Source organism: Rhineura floridana, chromosome 13 (genome assembly GCF_030035675.1).
Source record: "Rhineura floridana isolate rRhiFlo1 chromosome 13, rRhiFlo1.hap2, whole genome shotgun sequence".
Classification (NCBI taxonomy): Eukaryota; Metazoa; Chordata; class Lepidosauria; order Squamata; family Rhineuridae; genus Rhineura; species Rhineura floridana.
Window position 1 is genome coordinate 2324995 of NC_084492.1, and position 18791 is coordinate 2343785.

The window sequence follows — 18791 nt, forward strand, 5'->3', positions numbered from 1 at the left end:
GAGAAGGTCAGGACTGGGGATATACTGCGCATGGCGAGCTACACACACACACGCCTAGCTTGCTCGGGTGTGGCAGACAATGTCTTTGTTGTTTTCAGGTTTCTTTCTGCAACCATGCAGGTGAGAGACTCACTCCCTTTGGAAAAATGAACGAGAGCTCTCCACCTGCATTCGAGACCATATTCTGTGTTCTGTATGGTGCTCACAGTTGCACAGAATTTAAAGCCTAACCCAATAGTTCTAAGAGAGCCCACACAAGAAAAGGACTGCAAGGGGTCCAACTGAGAGGGAGGCACTTGCCCCTCCCCAGCACTGTCTGTGGCTCTGGAGAGAGAACACTGCCTGTGTGGACCAGCAGAGGTGAGCCAGGAAGACTGGAGCGCAAATCCTCATGAAGCTCAGTGGGACAAAGTCACCCTCTACCTATCTTGGAGGGTTGTTGTGAGGACAGAATTGGATAGCCCTGAGATTCTTGGAGGAAGGGTAATAGCAGCACATTCACTAAATAAGCACACTTGAAAAGCCAGAGTTTTCCTCTTCTCAGCAGGGAGCAGGCCTGCTTGCCCTTACCCGTTCTTCCAACAGATACTGCTGATCAGATTCCAAAGAGTAGAATTCAATGGGGAAGCCGCAAGGGTTCTTCACCACCACTTCAGCCTCATCCCCAATGCCGTAAGGCAGGAGGGGTCCCAGTTCCAGAACAGAGGGATGAAACTCAAGGCGTGGCTCCAGACCTTGTCCAGAGACATGCAGCAGCAGCTGCTGAGTGCTCTGGGAAATGCTCAGAATCAGGTAGTTGCGGTAGAATTTCTAGGAAGGCAACAATTTGAGACATTATTTTATTATAATAAAGAAAAAGAAGAAGAGGTGAAAAAGACCAAAATTCAGCAGCCTTATTGGCCTAGCAGTGCTAAGGAAACGACTGTGGCTCCAGACAGGTATACTGCCTTGCTCCGCATTTGTGCTCTGGCAAAGTAAGGTCACAGGCCCATCTCTAATATTTTTGGGACTTCTGGTCTCACTCTGTAACAGTAACCTCTTCCGCCAGTTTCTGTCTGTACCCAGCTGATAGAAATATACCTGGCTCCAGAGAACAGCACTTCATGCATCTGCCAATGTGACCTCTCTGTGGCCCATGAATGTTTCGACCACAATAAATATATTAGCCTGGAGGTGGCACAAGACTCTTTGCTGTTTTTGCTGCTTAACATGGCTACGTCACTGGAACTCTCTGAACCTGGAGGGCCCACTTGGCTATCAAGGCTAAAGCAACTGATATTTAGTTGTTTATTTATAAGATTTCTTACCCACCCTTCACTATCAGGGCATGTTACAACAACAAAGTATACAGTTATAGAAACAGATAAAACCATTACAATTATAAAAACAAGCAAAACTATTTCAAATGGAACAGAACACTTCTCACCGCCTCCCCCCCCCCTTGTCCTGGACCCCACCCATTCTCAACACCTCCTGTCTTGCATTCTGCCTGGACCCTCTTATGCCCTACACTTGCAGGCCAAATCACCCATGCTGTGGCACTTAAGAACTCTGGGTGAGCACACCCTTGACCTGCACTTCAATTCCTAAACATCATCACTTCCTATGTTATCAAATCAGGATATTTCCAATGTAGTCCAACTCCAAGTGTCAGATCAGCCTATCTGCCAACATCTAAAAAACTAACAAAAAAACACACAATCACTGTCACCAAATTAGCCATTTTGCTATGTGTTCTTTCCCTTTTTTCCACACTAGAGGATTCTCACATGCTGCCATCTGACACTTTTTACCGTGGCTGTGGTATGAACAGCATCCTGACCTCCTACCTCTTCTCTTGGTGCAAACTTGACTTGCACATTGAGCCGCTCCCCAGGAGCCAGGATCCCATAGGGAGGTATCATCTCAAAGACATGGGGTTTGTTTTTCAGTTCATGATGCATCTTCCGCCGCAAGGTCGTTGGCATGTGCTTGTCCACCTACGCTTACAATAAACAATGTCATCACTGCACAATGATGTAATACCTGGATCTCTGTGTCATTGTGAAAAGAATTCTTGCCACTTTGAACTACTTCTGCAATTCAGATGCCTGTAGCATTGCTACATGCAACTACTTGCTGGCCAAGTAGACAAACCAATGCCTGTTGGCAATTCAGAGAAACAGCTGTGCAAATATACCTTGGGTGGTACTGTCCTCTATCCATAGAAACAAGAATGAAGGGCTTCCCTGTTGAGAATGAGTGAGCAAGATGAAGCTCCTGCATTGCAACTACAGTGCTCTTTGAGTCTGCCCTGACACTGGCATCAGCGGGCAGCATATAAATGATTATCAAGCAGAGGGAAGTAGTTCACCTTGCTTTCTTCTTTTTCTTTTTTGTGTTCTTCAATGGCTTAAGTGGGCTTGAAGCTGAATCACCTATTGTAGGCTTAACCCAGCTGCAGAGCCAGCCATTTGCAGTTCCTACCTTTCATTACTTAACTTTTGGAACCTATGGGAATCTTGCCTCAGAGCTTTATGGATCAAAAGGACTCAGACTCAAGAGTAGAAGAACAGGGCTGACTCTGCCAGCTTTTCACCTGACATCTGTAAGTGGCTCTTAAAGGCACAACTAATCTTCATCATGTGAAATGCTTCACTGGCTGGTTTCTGCAGATCAAGTCACTTTTCAAGGCACAAGAGGAGGAGAGGAGAGGGTGCAGTCCTACTGGAAGGATAGGAGAGAACCTGACACCAGAAAAAAGGGAGAAGAAGCCTGTGACCAGGATTGCTTTACCTTTTTCATTTGCTCACTGCTGGTGGCAAACCACTCACACATGACCTGCAGCTGATTGTGAAGCTGGATAGTCTCTACTTGGCACTGCCCACATTGAATGGCAGAGAATTCCAAATTGTCATTGGACATGCAGAGGGATGGCATAATCACCATGGCACGGAGAGAGATGTGAAATGTGGGCCCAGCCAGGACCTGGAGAAAATAACATGAAACACTTCTGAGTGCCACAGGCAGGAAACGTGACCTTTCTACAAACATACCCTTAATGTTGCTCATAGTGCCCCGCTTCTATCAAATGGCGGGGAAATCCAAAATATATGCCATAGATCAGGAGCTAGGAACTGGATCTGGCCAGATCATTTGCTCCCCCACCCTCCCGTGGGCCAGGTTGGATGGGGGGCAGAGCCACCCACCTGTCAATCAGCTGATGTCACCTTTTTTGCCCACACAGGTCTTGCAGAGTGCTTTGCACAGGGCTTCTCAAGTCATAACCATCAGCTGATGGTTGGGTCCTGCAGTCTTGAGCACTGCTTTGTATAGGGCAGGGGTTGGAACCTGTAGCCCATGCACCTAATTAGGCTTAACAGGCCATTTTGGCCAAACCACATCAACCTGCTCCACATCTGATGTAATATATTTGAGGTGCTCTGAAGCCTCAACTACACTGCTAAGCTACAGTCGCCCTACTGTCATTATACAAACGGACAGCCTATCAAGTGAGTCAGCACCGGCTTGGAAGAGAGGGCAATATCACAAATCCGTATACTGACCTGGAAGACATGGTGTTTGAGGCATAGCCCTGGTGAACCTGCAGAGCAGGAGTGGAACTACTGGTCACAGGCCAGCAGCCCGGATGACCTGAGTAACCAACCACAGCCCCTCCAGGCCCCATCCTGCCCACCCACTGACTAGACCCCATATTCTCCTCCCTTTTCACCTTGCCAAGAAACCACTGAGCCCCAAAGGAGTGTTAAGCTCCAGGTCAGCACACGGCTCTTTTAAGGGACCACTTCTGGGCTTGATGCAGACATCAGGAACTGCTCTAGTAAAAAGGGCAGTTTGCCTCTGGCACTTCTTGGAGCAAGTTGTCTGTCTCGGGGCTAGATAATGGAGAATTTATATAAACCACATATTTACACATGGATATACCCACACATGAACATGGATATTGGAAGGTATATGCTTAACACTATAAGACAATCACAAGGAATAAAGCAATAGGCCCACAGGCCTGTGAGACCCTTAAAGATTCAGTGTTCACCATCTTCAGAGGGGCAAGTGAAGTTCAGTCTGAACTTCTCAGCTCTTGAAGTGAAGCAAACAGCCTGTGTGTGATTAACTTTTGATTAATGAGTATATTGTTTGTGAGCAAGTAGGCATGTAAGTGAAGATTTGCCAGTGCTAGCCGGCTAGGCTTGTTAAATCAATGATACATATGGAAGGTTATACTGTAGTTAGCATATATTCCTATTCTCAAATGTTTCCAATATAAATAAATATATATGTATTCCAACAACCCTGACTTGAGCAGTTGCCGGTTCATATATGATTAACATTTGATGAATGGTCATCTTGCTCAAGGGAGTAGCTATGTAGAAGATGTTTCTATAACAACAAATGGACTGGGCAAGCCTGACCAATCAGGAGCAATGATAACGTTATGGGCTGGGTATGCATGGCAAAACAATTTCAATGTTATAAGGTTATATTTAGGAGTAATAGGCACCAAAACATTAGTCCGGGGGGACAGCAGAATAGTAGTAACATTAGTCAGGTAGACAAGACAAAGGTACAAAGAAGAGGCTTGCTTATGACGCATGGCGACCTGTACACGTGTTCTTGTAACCAGAGATTGGAATTACCTAATATCATCTGATTGGGCTGGATAATAATGTAAGCAGCAGCATCTCTATACAATGCTTAGCTGTAGCCTCATGATTGGGAAATCCTAATTTCTTTGTCCCAGAACTGTATAAAAGATCCATGCAGACACTGCCACGTTGCAGTCCTCATCAGACACTCTGAGGGGACTGACCCTGCGTACGCTTGCAAAGAATAAAGGCCTACCTGTGTCTTAAATTTCTTCAAGGCCAAGAACCCAAAATTCCCCATCATAGATGTGGCCCTGCGAATTCTTTTTAGGAACACATCCAGTACTGTCAACGCTGCCTGTCAGAAACTCTCCAGGGCTTCAGAGAGGAGGTTTATCCTGGCCCTATCTAGAGATGCCAGGACCTTCTGGGACTTTCTTGGGACCTCCTGCATTCAAAGCAAGTGCTCTACCATGAGGGATGGAAAGTTCCGTCTGTTTCGGTTCTCTCAGTTTCTCGTTTTTCCAATGTTAAATTCAGTTCTCTACATTTCTACAGTGACCTGCAATTTTTTCCCAAAAATATCCTCATGAAAATTCTCCACCATTTTAGTGCAAATTTCTCCAAATTAACACATTTTTGTAGGCAGCGTTGACAAAAGTACACATTTTTGTAAGCCATTTCTCATCATTTCATGCCTTTTTACATGTTATTTTCATTCATGTATTCATTTTTATGCTTTCCCCTAATATATGCATTTTTGTAAATGTTGTTTAGTTGGCAAACTGCATCCCAAAATTCTAATAAATGTGAATTTCAAAGGATGGCTGTGTTTTGGTTCGCATATTGTTTCAGAAACCGCAAATTTGATAAATTCTGCTTGAAATGCGAACTGAATTGAAATTTATTTATTTATTTATTTATTTATTATTTGATTTCTATCCTGCCTTTCCTCCCAGCAGGAGCCCAGCAGGAAAAAATTCTCACCCATCCCTATCTACCATGGAGTTACGTCCATTCCCCTTGCTAGGGACTGTCCAGCTGCCCTCCACCAACTCCCACACAGCTGCTGGTTTCCACTGCCCACCTGTGTGCTTCCATAATCCATGGCAGGCTTTGTCCTGACTCCATGGACTTCAAAGCGGACAATTTGATCTCAGTTGTGGTTGCAATTGAATTGGTGTGTGTGGCTCTTTCTATTACTGTATTTCTTCGTGCAAGTAATTATCTGGCTGTGATTCAGGATGTTTATAGACAAGCTTCAAAATAGTTGTGCCCGTTGTTGTGTGCATCCATGTCCCATTTTTCCAGTCTCCAGCTTGCCACATGTCTACATCAGTTTGCAATTTTTTAAAAAGGTCCTGATGAAAATTTGACAGTATTTTAGTGCGCATTTCTTTACATTTAAATGCTTTTGTATGTATTTTCCCTAATATAAGACAGTTCTGTTTCTTATTTTCACAAATGCATTTTTATGCACTTTCCCCTAATATACACATTTTTGTACCCATGATTTGGTTGAGGAACTGCAGCACAACATTCAGAGAAGTGTAAATTCTGAAGGATGGTGGAGTTTCAGTTTGTGTGTAGTTTCAAGAAGTGAAATTACACTGGTTCACACTGAAATGCAAACTGAACTGAATTCCTCCCCTAGCCCTAGCCCAGGGACAGTACTATAAAGCACGGTAGGCTGTGAAAGGAAAGGCAGGGAAGAATCTCCAGGTACCTTGATGGGCAAGAGCACCTCCACCTCTCCAAGGGGTCGATTGGCACTCTGGGGATCAAACCGCACTTCAAACGTCTCCGTCTCACAGTAGGGCAGGTTCTTCACTCGATCCAATTCAGTGTTGAAACCTGGCTCCAAATAGCAACAGAATCATCCCTTAAAGTTCAGGTGGGCAGAAGGCAACCATTCACTGTTTATTTATTGTTAATTACATTTATATCATATCCTTCCTCCAAGAAGCCGAGGAGGAGCTATACATGGGTTGTATTCAACTAAGTACTATTCAGAGTAGACCACTGAAACTGAATCTTAGTCCTGACTTCCCGGAAGTGAGTGCTCAGCTGGTGACTGTCTCTGAGAGATCTCTGCCTCAGAGGAAGCTTTTTTCAGGTTAAAAGCCAGCCAAGAGGAAACTTTGACTGGCTTAAATGTTCTCCAAGGTATAGGAGAACCGATCAGATTTTCCACAAGACTTCGTTGAGCTGTCGGCGGCTGGAATTGATCAGGAAATCCCTGAGATAAGAAGGCATGCCGATCGGCTGAAGACGGAGTCAGGACTTCCATGCAAGCTGTACTGGAAAAAAGCGAAGCGTTTTTTTTTCTTCTTAAAAAAACGTCCTTAACCAGCGAGCCTACTTCTGTCTAAATCTTATCATTTGGCTTAAATTACTACAATAAAAGGGATTTGTTTACGAATCAGCAACTGAGAAACCTGAGTGAGTCATACTTTTTCTCTTTTAAATATAATTAAGGAAGAAAGAAAATGTAAACAACTTATATACTTTTTTTACGACAAAAAGCTGGCCTGAATTTGGAGTTTTAAAGTTTAAAAATGGATGAGAGGTAATTATTATTTGATGGAAATATATTTTGGACTATTTTTCTCCTTGGACTATTTCTCTTTGGACGAATCTGCTGCTCGTATATGTTACTAATCGTTTGGTGTTGGGAACCAGAATTGTTTTGCATTCTTGGACGTAGATAAGAACTGTGCTGTGCTGGCTGGACTACAATAACAGGCCTGGAATATTAACTCTTTTGTTGGTGGAGGAAAAAAAAAAAGACTGCCTCTAGGTTTTGGAACAGTGGTTAATATCAGAAATTAAAGGCTTCTCTTGAAAATGACAACTAAAAAAGCAACTAAGGCCCAGGAGCGAAGAGGTTCTATTGACCCACAGGAAGGGGCTATACCCCCAGATATGTTTCAAAAAATAATGGAAGGGATTAATGGTATAAAACAGGAAATGAAAACTGAATTGATGGATATAAAAGACTATATTAAAACACAAGTGGATGAGATTAAAGGGACAATTGGGCAAATAAAGGAGGATGCAAAAAATACTAAAGAAAAGGTACAAATCTTGGAGAATAGAACAGATATATTAAATCTGGAATTAGAAAAAAATTTGGACTATATGGCTGTGACTGAATTGAGAAATAAAGAACATTGTTTGAGATTCCGTGCAATCCCTGAGGAAACAGGTGAAGACATCAGAGATAAAATTGTTAATGCTTTAGTAAAATTTTTGGATTTGAATGAAGATCGGATGGAATTTGAAATAGACAAAGTGTATAGAATTAATTCCAGATATGCAACAATGAAAAAAATTCCAAGAGATGTGCTTGTTCACTTTATAAAGAAGACGACCAGAGATATGGTATTACAGCAACACTTTAAAAATACCTTTAAAATTGATGGTAAGGAAATACTGGTGATGAAAGAAATTCCTATTAGACTTTTACGTAAGAGAAAAGAATATGCTTTCCTTACAGAAAAACTTAAGCAACGCAAAATTCAATTTAGATGGGATGTTCCAGAAGGAGTGATCTTCACATTCAGACAACAGAAATATAGATTGAATATTGTTCAAAAAGCAAGGGACTTCTTGAGAAAAGCTTCAAAAGATATGGATGAAGATAAACTCAAAGATATGGACATAATTCCTGGGGAACAAAGTCAACAAGGATATGCAGAGGAAGGGAAGGAAGATGATGGATTAAAAGGAGCATCAGGCACATTTTAAAATACACGCTTAAAGATGGATTACAAATATCTAACTTGGAATATAAATGGAGCCAACACGGCGCAGAAGAGAAAGAAAGTGTTTCATTATTTGAAAAAATTAAAATTGGATATAATTTGTTTACAAGAAACTCATATTAAGAAGAAAGATTCCAAATATTTGATTTGTAAAAATTTGGGTGAAGAATTTATTTCGGCTGGACCAAAAAAAAAAAAATGGAGTTGTTCTCTACATCAACCCACAATTGCTTCCTAAATTGGTATTACTGGATGATAGTGGTAGATTTGTGGGGGTTGAAATTACTTTACAGGGTACAAACATTTTGATAGTGGGTATTTATGCCCCCAATGAAGATAAAACAAGGTTTTACACAGGACTTATGGAAAAATTGTCAGAGTTTGATCATTGGTGTGTCATGGGTGATTGGAATGGGGTAATCTCACCAAAAATTGATAGGTTTTCTGAAAAAAATATCAAAGAGACATAGGGAAAATTACCGAAGATTTGCTTTGAACTGATGGAACATTTAGAATTGGTGGATACCTGGAGATATATAAATGATAACGCAAAGGAATTTACTTATTTTTCAGAAAGACACAAAACATTCTCGAGGATTGATGTGATTTGGATGTCTAAAATTTTAGCGAAGGATATTTTTAAAATGGATATATTACCAAAAACTTTTTCGGACCACAATCCTGTGATATTAACTCTAAAAAAAAAAATCTTGGATTTAGATGGAGACTAAATGAATCTTTATTACAGAATGACAAAGTAGTACAAGAATGTAAGAAGAAATTAAAAGAGTTTTTTGAACATAATTTACATACAGGAACAAGTGAAAATATCGTTTGGGATACAAGTAAGGCATTTATGAGGGGATATTTTATTAAATGTAACTCTGAATTAAAAAAAAAGAAACAACAGAAAATGCAATTAATTTTGGAAGAAATAAAACAAAAAGAGGAAGAATTGAAAAAGAATCCAACTAAAGTTTCTATTGTAAATCAAATTAAAATGTTACAGAAGCAAGTATCAATGCTGACAGTTAGAGAAACTGAAAGAAAACTAAATTTTGCTAAACAAAGGACTTTTGAATTTGCAAATAAACCTGGGAAATGGTTAGCATATAAATTAAGAAAAGAACGTCAAAAAATATTATTTTAAAGATACAAGAAGGAGATGAGACGTTGACAGATAATGTAAAAATCAAAAAGATTTTTCATCAATATTATTCAACATTGTACAAGTGTCAGGAAATTCCATCTGAAAAAATAGAAGAGTATATATCTAAACAGAATTTGCCTAAAATTACAGACTTTCAGAGACAAGCTATTAATGGCCCTATTACGTCAAGAGAGATATCTGAAGCTATAAACAAAATTAAATTAGGAAAGGCGCCAGGACCAGATGGGTTATCTGCAATGTATTATAAATGTTTGGAGGAAGAACTCTTGCTACCTTTACAGTCTACAATGAATTTTATTCTGCAAGAGGGAAAGATACCGGATAGTTGGAAAAATGCTAATATAACATTAATACCTAAAGAGGAGCAAGATTTAACTAAAACAAAAAATTATCGACCAATATCTCTATTGAATAATGACTATAAAATTTTTACAATGATCTTGGCAGAAAGATTGAAAATAATATTGCAACAATTTATTCAGGAAGATCAATCAGGGTTTTTACCTAAAAGACAATTACGTGACAACGTCAGGAATGTCTTGAATGTCTTGGAATATTTAGAACAACGAAATGATAAACAAGCAGCTTTGATTTTTTTAGATGCTGAAAAAGCATTTGATAATTTGAATTGGAAATTTATGTTTCAGGTTTTGGAGCAAATGGATTTTGGAGACAATTTTATAAAATGGATTAGATCGATTTATACATCTCAGAAGGCTCAGATAATTGTTAACGGAGATTTAACGGATTCATGTGAAATACAAAAGGGTACAAGACAGGGATGTCCTTTATCTCCCCTTTTATTTATTCTGGTCTTAGAAGTGCTGCTTAGAGATATAAGGCAAGATAAAAGAATTTCGGGATTAAAGATAAAAAAAGAAGAATATAAATTGAGAGCATTTGCTGATGATTTGATAATTGTACTAGAAAACCCTTTGGAAGGAATTAATGTATTGATGGACAAATTAAAAGAATTTGGACCGTTAGCAGGATTTAAGATCAACAATCAAAAAACAAAGATGTTGGTGAAAAATTTAACTTTAAGGGAACAGAAAGAGTTAATGGACAAGACAGATTTTACAATAGAGAAAAAGTTGAAATATTTAGGTATCATTATGACAAATAAAAACTCAAAATTGTTTCATAATAATTATGAAAAATTATGGACAGAGATTAAGAAAGATTTGCTAAGATGGGATAAACTACAATTGTCATTAATGGGTAGAATATCTGTGATAAAAATGAATGTATTACCGAGAATGATGTTTCTGTTTCAAACAATACCTGTAATATCCTCTGATTTACCTTTTAAACAATGGCAAAAAGATATCTCTAAATTTGTATGGCAAGGAAAAAAACCAAGAGTTAAATTTAAACTACTACAAGATGCCAAAGAAAGAGGAGGACTGGGATTACCAAATCTGAGAGTTTATTTTGCTGCCTGCTGTCTAGTCTGGATAAAGGAATGGATCTTATTGAGGAATAAAAGACTATTGGATTTGGAGGGCCATAATTTGAAGTGGGGATGGCATGGATATCTATGGTATGACAAAGTAAAAGTAAATGTAGACTTTAACAATCATTTTATAAGACGTCCTCTGTTGAAAATATGGAATAGATATAAACCAAGGTTTTATTCGAAAATACCATTATGTGTCTCAAGTCAAGAAGCGTTTTATAGAAGAGAAATGGCTGGAAAAGAGAAATGGTTAACTTATCAAGAACTGTTAGAAAATGTACATGGAGAATATATAATGAAAGAGAGAGAACAACTGACAAAGGAAGGATATAGTTTTCAATGGTTTGCCTATTTACAATTGTTAGAAAGATATAAAATGGACAAGAAAATGTATGGGTTTGAAATAAGTAAATCTGATTTTGAAATAGGATTGTGTACAAATGATGAAAATATAATTGCGAAAATGTATAAACTCTTACTGAAAATGGATATGGAGGAAGAACAAGTAAAAGAGTGTATGGTAAAGTGGGCAAAAAAAATTGGTTATAACGTACAAATGGATCAATGGGAAAATATGTGGAAAAAAGGATTAAAATTTACATTATGCTATAATCTTAAAGAAAATTTTTATAAAATGATGTACCGTTGGTACATGACTCCAGAAAAGTTGTCAAAAATGTATAGTAATGTTTCTAATGTTTGTTGGAAATGTAAACAACAAGAAGGATCATTTTATCATATGTGGTGGCTGTGTAAAAAGGCAAAATCATTTTGGGCACAGATAGGTAGGAAGATGCAAAAAATTCTAAAGATAAATATTCAGTCAAAACCAGAATTTTTTTTATTGGGTTTTATGGATAAACAAATAGAAAATAAATATGGAAGAATAATATTATATATGATTACGGCAGCAAGATTATTATATGCACAAAAGTGGAAAATGGAATCAACACCAACAATGGAAGAATGGCTATTGAAATTAATGGACTTAGTAGAAATGGATAAATTGACATGTCTACTTAGAGAAAAATCGACAGATACATTTCTTAAGGAATGGAAGCCTCTCTTAGACTTTTTGTTGAAAGATCAAAATAAAATGATGATACTGGGATTTGACGATTAATTAAGACAGCCTATGGAGAAAAGGGATTCTGTATGTATACATTAAGGGACAGGTTTGATGTATATTATATACTTATAGCTGATCTGCGACAAATCGGAAGTCAACTATTTTATTTTTATTTTTTGTTGTTGTATTGTTATGTTTTTTTGACTTTGTTTTGTTTGTTTTTTGAAAAATTTGAATAAAAATTATTAAAAAAAAAGAAAAAAGAAACTGAATCTTAGTCCTTAGTCATATCTCTTAACTTCAATGGCGCTGCTCTGAACAGGACTGACATGGTTATCTTCCCACCCTTTTTATCCTCCCAAATATCCTGTGAGGGAGGTTAGGCTAAGAAAGCATCATGGGCTTGAAAAGTAGGAGCAGCCAGGATTTCCCTTTTAAAATCCACACAGGAGTGGGATGGGACAGGCTGTAATGGATTCCTTCCTCCCTAGGAGTAATGGAGGCTTCCTCTTCCTCCTCGTAAACAGCCAACATATGAGGCAACTGGACGAGGTCTCCTAGGATGACCAGGAGCAGAGCAGAGCATAAGCCAGCCTGGGGCCCTTTTGGAAGACAGGCTGCTCCAAAATGTCTCAGCAGGAGCAATAGCAGCTGGTGATCCAAACCCAACTTCAGGCAAGAAATCAAATCCAAACACAGCCACCTAACGTAAGCAGAGCAAGTCAAGAGCGCAGGGCTGGGGGAACAGTTGACCACCTGAACAGCAACAGCCCCTCTCAACTATGTAGGACTGCTGGGAGACTGAGGGCAAGAATAGCCAGTCCAACCACATTCATCTTCCCAGCACAGGTCAATCTGAGCCGCGCTGGAAGCAAATCCTGGCAGGGACATCAGTATGCTGATGTTACACACCTCCTTTTACTGGCTCTCTTTGGCCTTACCTATTATCTGCCCACAGTGGGTAACTGGATGTGGAACAAAACTAGGACCTCACGATTTGGCCTGCCAGTCAGTGTCTTGAGGTAAGACTGTTGAGGTGGGAAGGTGGACTTTGAAAGGAAGGGTAACGTTTGTTGCAAATGCATTGGGTTTTTGTGTTGTTACATATGCTTTTCTCTTTAAATTGCTGCTCAAGTCTTCAGGGTAGTCCCAGTCCCTATTACCTGTGTCCCGCAAGTCCCGTCTGTCTGCATGGAAGGACACTGGGAACTGGCTGGTGTTGGTGATTTTGACAATGTGGGTCCGGATGGTGCCCAGGATGATATAGCCAAAGTCCAAGATGTACTCAGGCAAGTGTGCTCTGAAAAAGTAACACCAGCTGGTTTAAAATATATGTGTGACATTCAGCTAGACAGTGAGGGCTACATTTTCAACTTGGCTTTGAGGGTTTAAACACTTCCCTTAAATTTTCCAGGATGCACCTATGACAGCGGGAAAGCAGCATCAGTGGAAAGTGGCATACCAGTCAAAGCGATGGCACTGCAGCCCTTCTCGAGGGGAAGACGAGTATTATTTAAATGTAAATCCCACCCTTCCTCACAAAGGAGGAAAGGAGCCCAGGGTGGCAAACAACAAGTGATCAAACATCTTTAAAATGTCTTAAAGCATCTTTTAAAAAAGTTAAAATCTTAAAAATATATATTATTGTTATCATTATTAATCAAATATAGCTAGATTCAAGAGAACATTCAACTAGACATATCTGGACAAGCCACAGTGTGACTCTTGGGCATCCCTGTGCACCTTTTATGGGATTCCATGCATCAGAATTTGGTGGTTTTCCACAGGTTGCAGACCAGCATCCCAAAGTTCCCCAGCCAACCCAGGGAGCTTGCTTCACATGGCTTAGGAGAACCAGGCAGTTTCCTGAGATCTCCCACCTATTTCTAAGTACTCAGATCCCTTGGGACAACGGCCATAAGAAGAAGATCAGCACTAACTTGACAAGTCTGCGGCGAACTCGTTGGCTGACAGTGGGGTCCTCCATTGAGTCACAGCCAAGCAGCCTCTGTTGCTCCAGGGCATGTTCTCGAACAAGAAGCCTCTCCACTTCCATCTGCAGCTGGGTGTCGAGCTGTTGAAACCAAAGAGAGAGTTAGCCAGCCTGCCAATGGTCCTTCACAGCCCCCTTCACCTGTGGCACCAGCACCAGTCAGATCCCTTCTCCATGGGTTGATTCCATGTGCTGGCCTCCACATCAGTGGTTGGCGATGCCCGCCATTGCCCTCCTCATGGCAAGTGGAGCTTCCGAAATAGCATTGGCCACCTGTCATTTTGCCTATCTCCTCAGCCCTTCCCCCTCAACTGCACAGTTGTGTGGCTTGTGGGGCAGGAAGCGCAAGAAGAGCTCTTGCAGTTCTCATAAATGCAAACGTGCCCCAAGTCAATTTCATCCCTCATTCAGTGAACCCACCAGGCCTAGCCAAGTTCACAAACAAACAAGGAAGCGTTTAGTCTTACAGGAGTGCTGGATTCATCTATGGGTGGTTCTGTGGCCACTGCCTCCGAATTACTGACTGAATACTGTGACTCCTGTTCCATCCGTTGTTTCACTTCTCTAAGGATGCTGATGTACCGTTCATTTCCTGCAGTAAACACAAATAGGTGAGACTCTGGGCCAGGGACAGAGCTGCACTTTTCGAGCAAATCCACCTGCTTCCTTTGACTGGAAGCACTGAGAAAGCCATCCCTACCTTTAATATTTCTAGGTAAATCGAGGCAGATCCTGGGGAAGATCCCCTCTCCTTTCAGGGTGATGCTGTCTGGTTCCAGGTGGGCCACCTGAATCTGGAAGGTTCTTTGGAAGACCTCAGGAATGCCAGGCAAATAATAGACCTTCAGCACCTGCTCCTTCCCTGATTCTATATAACTCTAGGAGATGAAAGAGGGAGAATGCTGAATAGGCAAACCTGTTTCTGGTCAAAAACAAGGCTGAGCAAACCAGCCCTTGGCTAAATGGTATCAGTGGCTCACACTAGGTGCCTCTGGCTATGTACACACCATTAAAAAAAAAGGAACCCTTGGAATTTATTTGTAAAAGGTGCTGGGAAATGTAGCTCTATGAGGGGTAAATTACAGTACCCAGGATTGTTTTGGGGGTGGGAACGTGCTTTAAATGTACGGAGTGCATGCAACCTCTGATGCCCAATGACATGGACAGTTGCTACAGACCATCTACAGCTGGCATCACCTGGACCAGGGATGGAACAGGAAATCATATGAACTAAAAACTGGTGCTTGTTAACAGTCTAGCATCTTGTTTGTCTTGGGCACAGACTGGATCACTGCAGAAACATTGCGTTAAGCCAGTTATAGAGATGGCTGTGTAAACTCTTGCACTGTTTTAAAATCCAGATTTTCCTAGGTTTTATTACCAGAGAAATCATGCAAATTGGCTTATTTTGTTATTTAATTTGCAGAAGGATTTGGTTTTTTACGGTACCTAAGCAAGGATTTAAAGAATTGCATTATTGTAATGCAAAAAAAAATACGGCATAGATCACAAAATCATAGATAGAATCAAAGAATAGTTGAGTTGGAAGGGGCCTATAAGGCTATCAAGTCCAACCTCCTGCTCAATGCAGGAATCCAAATCAAAGCATTCCTGACAGTTTGTCTGCATCCTTCTTGAAGTGCGGAGACCAGAAATGGAAGCAGTACTCAAGATGAGGCCTAACCAGTGCTGAATAGAGGGGAACTAATACTTCACGCGATTTGGAAACTATACTTTTGTTAATGCAGCCTAATATAGCATTTGTCGTTTTTGCACTGTTGGCTCATATTCAGCTTGTAATCAATGACACTTCCAAGTTCCTTCTTACCTGTTGTATTGCTGAGCCAAGTATCCCCCATCTTATAACTGTGCATTTGGTTTCTTTTTCCTCAGTGTAGAACTTTGCATTTATCCCTGTTAAATTTCATTCTGTTGTTTTCAGCCCAATGGTCCAGCCTATCAAGATCCCTTTGAATTTTGTTTCTATCTTCCACAGTAGTGGCTGTGCTCCCCAATTTTGTATCATATGAAAATTTGATAAGCATGTTCTGTACCTCCTCATTCACGTTGTTTTTAAAAATGCTGAATGTTCCATCCAGCCTACATTTAGCTAGCTTGCTAATCAGGATATCATGGGGCACTTTGTCAAAAGCTTTGCTAAAGTCGAGATATATTATGTCCACAGCATTCCCACAGTCTACAAGGGAGGTTACCCGATCAAAAATGAGATAAGATTAGTTTGGCAGGATTTGTTGTTCATAAATCCATGTTGGCTCCTAATAATCACTGCACTGTTTTCCAGGTGCTTACCGATTGACTGCTTTATAATCTGCTCCAGAGTTTTTCATAGAATCATAGAGTTGGAAGGGGCCTTGTAGGCCATCGAGTCCAACCCCCTGCTCACAGCAGGAAATCCACACAGCATCTCCCGCAGATAGCTGTCCAGCCTCTGCTTGAAGACATCCAGCGAAGGGGATCCCACCACCTCCCTAGGAAGTCGGTTCCATTGCCAAACTGCCCTTACTGTCAAGAAGTTCCTTCTAATGTCCAATCTGAATCTACGCTCCTGCAACTTAAAACCATTAGACCTAGTCCTACCCTCTGGGGCAGCAGAGAACAAATCTGTACCCTCCTCTATGTGACAGCCCTTCAGGTACTTAAAGAGTGCAATCATGTCACCCCTCAGCCTTCTCTTCACCAGACTGAACATGCCAAGTTCCTTCAACCTTTCCTCATAAGACTTGTTCTCCATACCGGCTATCATCCTCGTCGCCCTCTTCTGAACCCGCTCCAACTTGTCTATATCTTTCTTAAAATGAGGCGCCCAGAACTGAACGCAGTATTCCAGATGAGGCCTGACTAATTCCAGGGGTTGATGTTAGGCTGACTGGGCTGTAGTTTCCTGGTTCCTCCTTTTTGCCCCTTTTTAAGATAGGGACAACATTAGCTCTCCTCCAGTCATCCGGCACTTCACTGGTCCTCCATGATTTTGCAAAGATAGTAGACAGTGGTTCTGAGAGTTCTTCAGCCAGTTCCTTCAATACTCTAGTCTAGGATGCAGTTTATCGGGCCCTGCCGATTATAACTCATTCAAAGTAATTAGGCATTCCTTGACCATTTGTCTATCAATCTCAAGCTCCAATCCTGCCCCTTCTACTTCATGTTTCCCGGGAGGGTCATAGACCCTTTTTTGGGAGAAGACTGAGCCAAAGTAGGAATTGAGCACTTCTGCCTTTTCTTTGTCATCTGTTATCATTTTGCCATCCTCATTGAGTAGCTGTGCCACCATTTCTTTTCTCTGTCTTTTACTATGCACGTACCTGAAGAAAGCTTTTTTGTTGCTTTTAGCATCCCTTGCTAACCTCAGCTCATTCTCAACTTTAGCCTGCCTGATACCATCCCGGCAATTCCATGATACCTGTCTGTACTCTTCCTTTGTGGCCTGGCCTTCTTTCCACTTCCTATATGTGTCCTTTTTTGTTTTCAGGTCATCTCTACTCTTTTTGTAAAGCCACATTGGCTTCTTCTGCTGTGTCCCTCCTTTTTTCCTTGTTGGAATGGCTTGCCATTGTGCTTTCAGAATTTCGCTTTCAGAGTTCCCGTAACTGCCACTTCATCCACCAAATCATCTCTATTGGTTAGAATCAAGTCCAGGATAGCTGATCCTCTGGTTGCTTCCTCCACTTTCTGTAGGAGGAAATTATCTGAAACACAAGTCAGAAACTTCTTGGAGGGGCCGTGTTTGGCAGAATTTGTCTCTCAACAGATAACTGAAATCCCCTGTTACTACTACCTCATGCTTCCTCGAAACATTGGCAATTTGCTTTTCAAAAGTTACATCCTTGTCTTCTCCTTGATTGGGTGGTCGGTAGTAGACTCCAAGCACCATATTCCTTTTATTCCTTGCTGCATTAATTTTACTCCAGATACTCTCGGTGGAGCTACCAAGCTCATCTTCCTGTATTTCTGTGCAGGGATATATATTTTTAACATATAGCGCAACTCCACCTCCCTTTTTATTCCTTCTGTTCTTTTTGAACAAGTTATATCCTTCAGTTGCTGTATTCCAGTCATGGTAGTCATCCCACCAAGTTTCAGTTATACCTATCAAGTCGTAATTACCCTCCTGTATTAAGAGTTCAAGTTCGTCCTGCTTGTTTCCCATGCTCTGTGCATTAGTATACAGACATCAATGACCATGTGATTTATGGCTTGGCTTCCTTACTACTTTTTTCTGAGGACTGTTACTGGGCCCTACTAGAACTGATGTCTCTGTTCCTGATACTGTGCACAACCCTTCATCAGTCGTTACCACCAAGTTTACATCCCCCTCCCCCTTACGATTCAGTTTAAAGCCCTCCTGATGAACTTCTCCATGCTGTGGCCAAACACATTCTTCCCAGTTCTTGTGAGATGCAACCCATCACTTGCCAGCAGTCCATCTTCCAGGAAGCATGGTCCGTAGCCCTAGAATCCAAATCTCTCATGTCGGCACCACCTTCGTAGCCATTCATTCACATGGAGTATTTTTCTTTCCCGTTCTACTCCTCTTCTAAGTATTGGAAGGATGGATGAAAAAACTGCCTGGGCCTCAAAGTCCTTGAGTTTCCTTCCCAGAGCTTCAAAGTGTGAGGTGATTTCTTCATAGCTCCGTTTGGCAGTATCATTTGTTCCCACATGGATGAGAAGAAAGGGATACCTGTCAATGGGCTTGATGAGTGATGGCAACCCTTCCGTCACATCTCT

At 40.9% G+C, this 18791-nt stretch overlaps 1 protein-coding gene across 1 annotated transcript in view; it reads right to left on the minus strand.

Moving 5' to 3' along the window:
* Nucleotides 1-18791, minus strand: part of HYDIN (HYDIN axonemal central pair apparatus protein) — a 426739-nt gene that overhangs the window by 154879 nt on the left and 253069 nt on the right. The window contains exons 28-35 of the mRNA XM_061594057.1: nucleotides 14746-14923; nucleotides 14513-14637; nucleotides 13993-14126; nucleotides 13216-13352; nucleotides 6313-6440; nucleotides 2776-2967; nucleotides 1830-1979; nucleotides 571-810 (exon numbers count right to left, since the gene is read on the minus strand). Of these exons, the coding sequence (XP_061450041.1) occupies nucleotides 571-810; nucleotides 1830-1979; nucleotides 2776-2967; nucleotides 6313-6440; nucleotides 13216-13352; nucleotides 13993-14126; nucleotides 14513-14637; nucleotides 14746-14923 (1284 nt within the window). The remainder of the gene's footprint in view (nucleotides 1-570; nucleotides 811-1829; nucleotides 1980-2775; nucleotides 2968-6312; nucleotides 6441-13215; nucleotides 13353-13992; nucleotides 14127-14512; nucleotides 14638-14745; nucleotides 14924-18791) is intronic.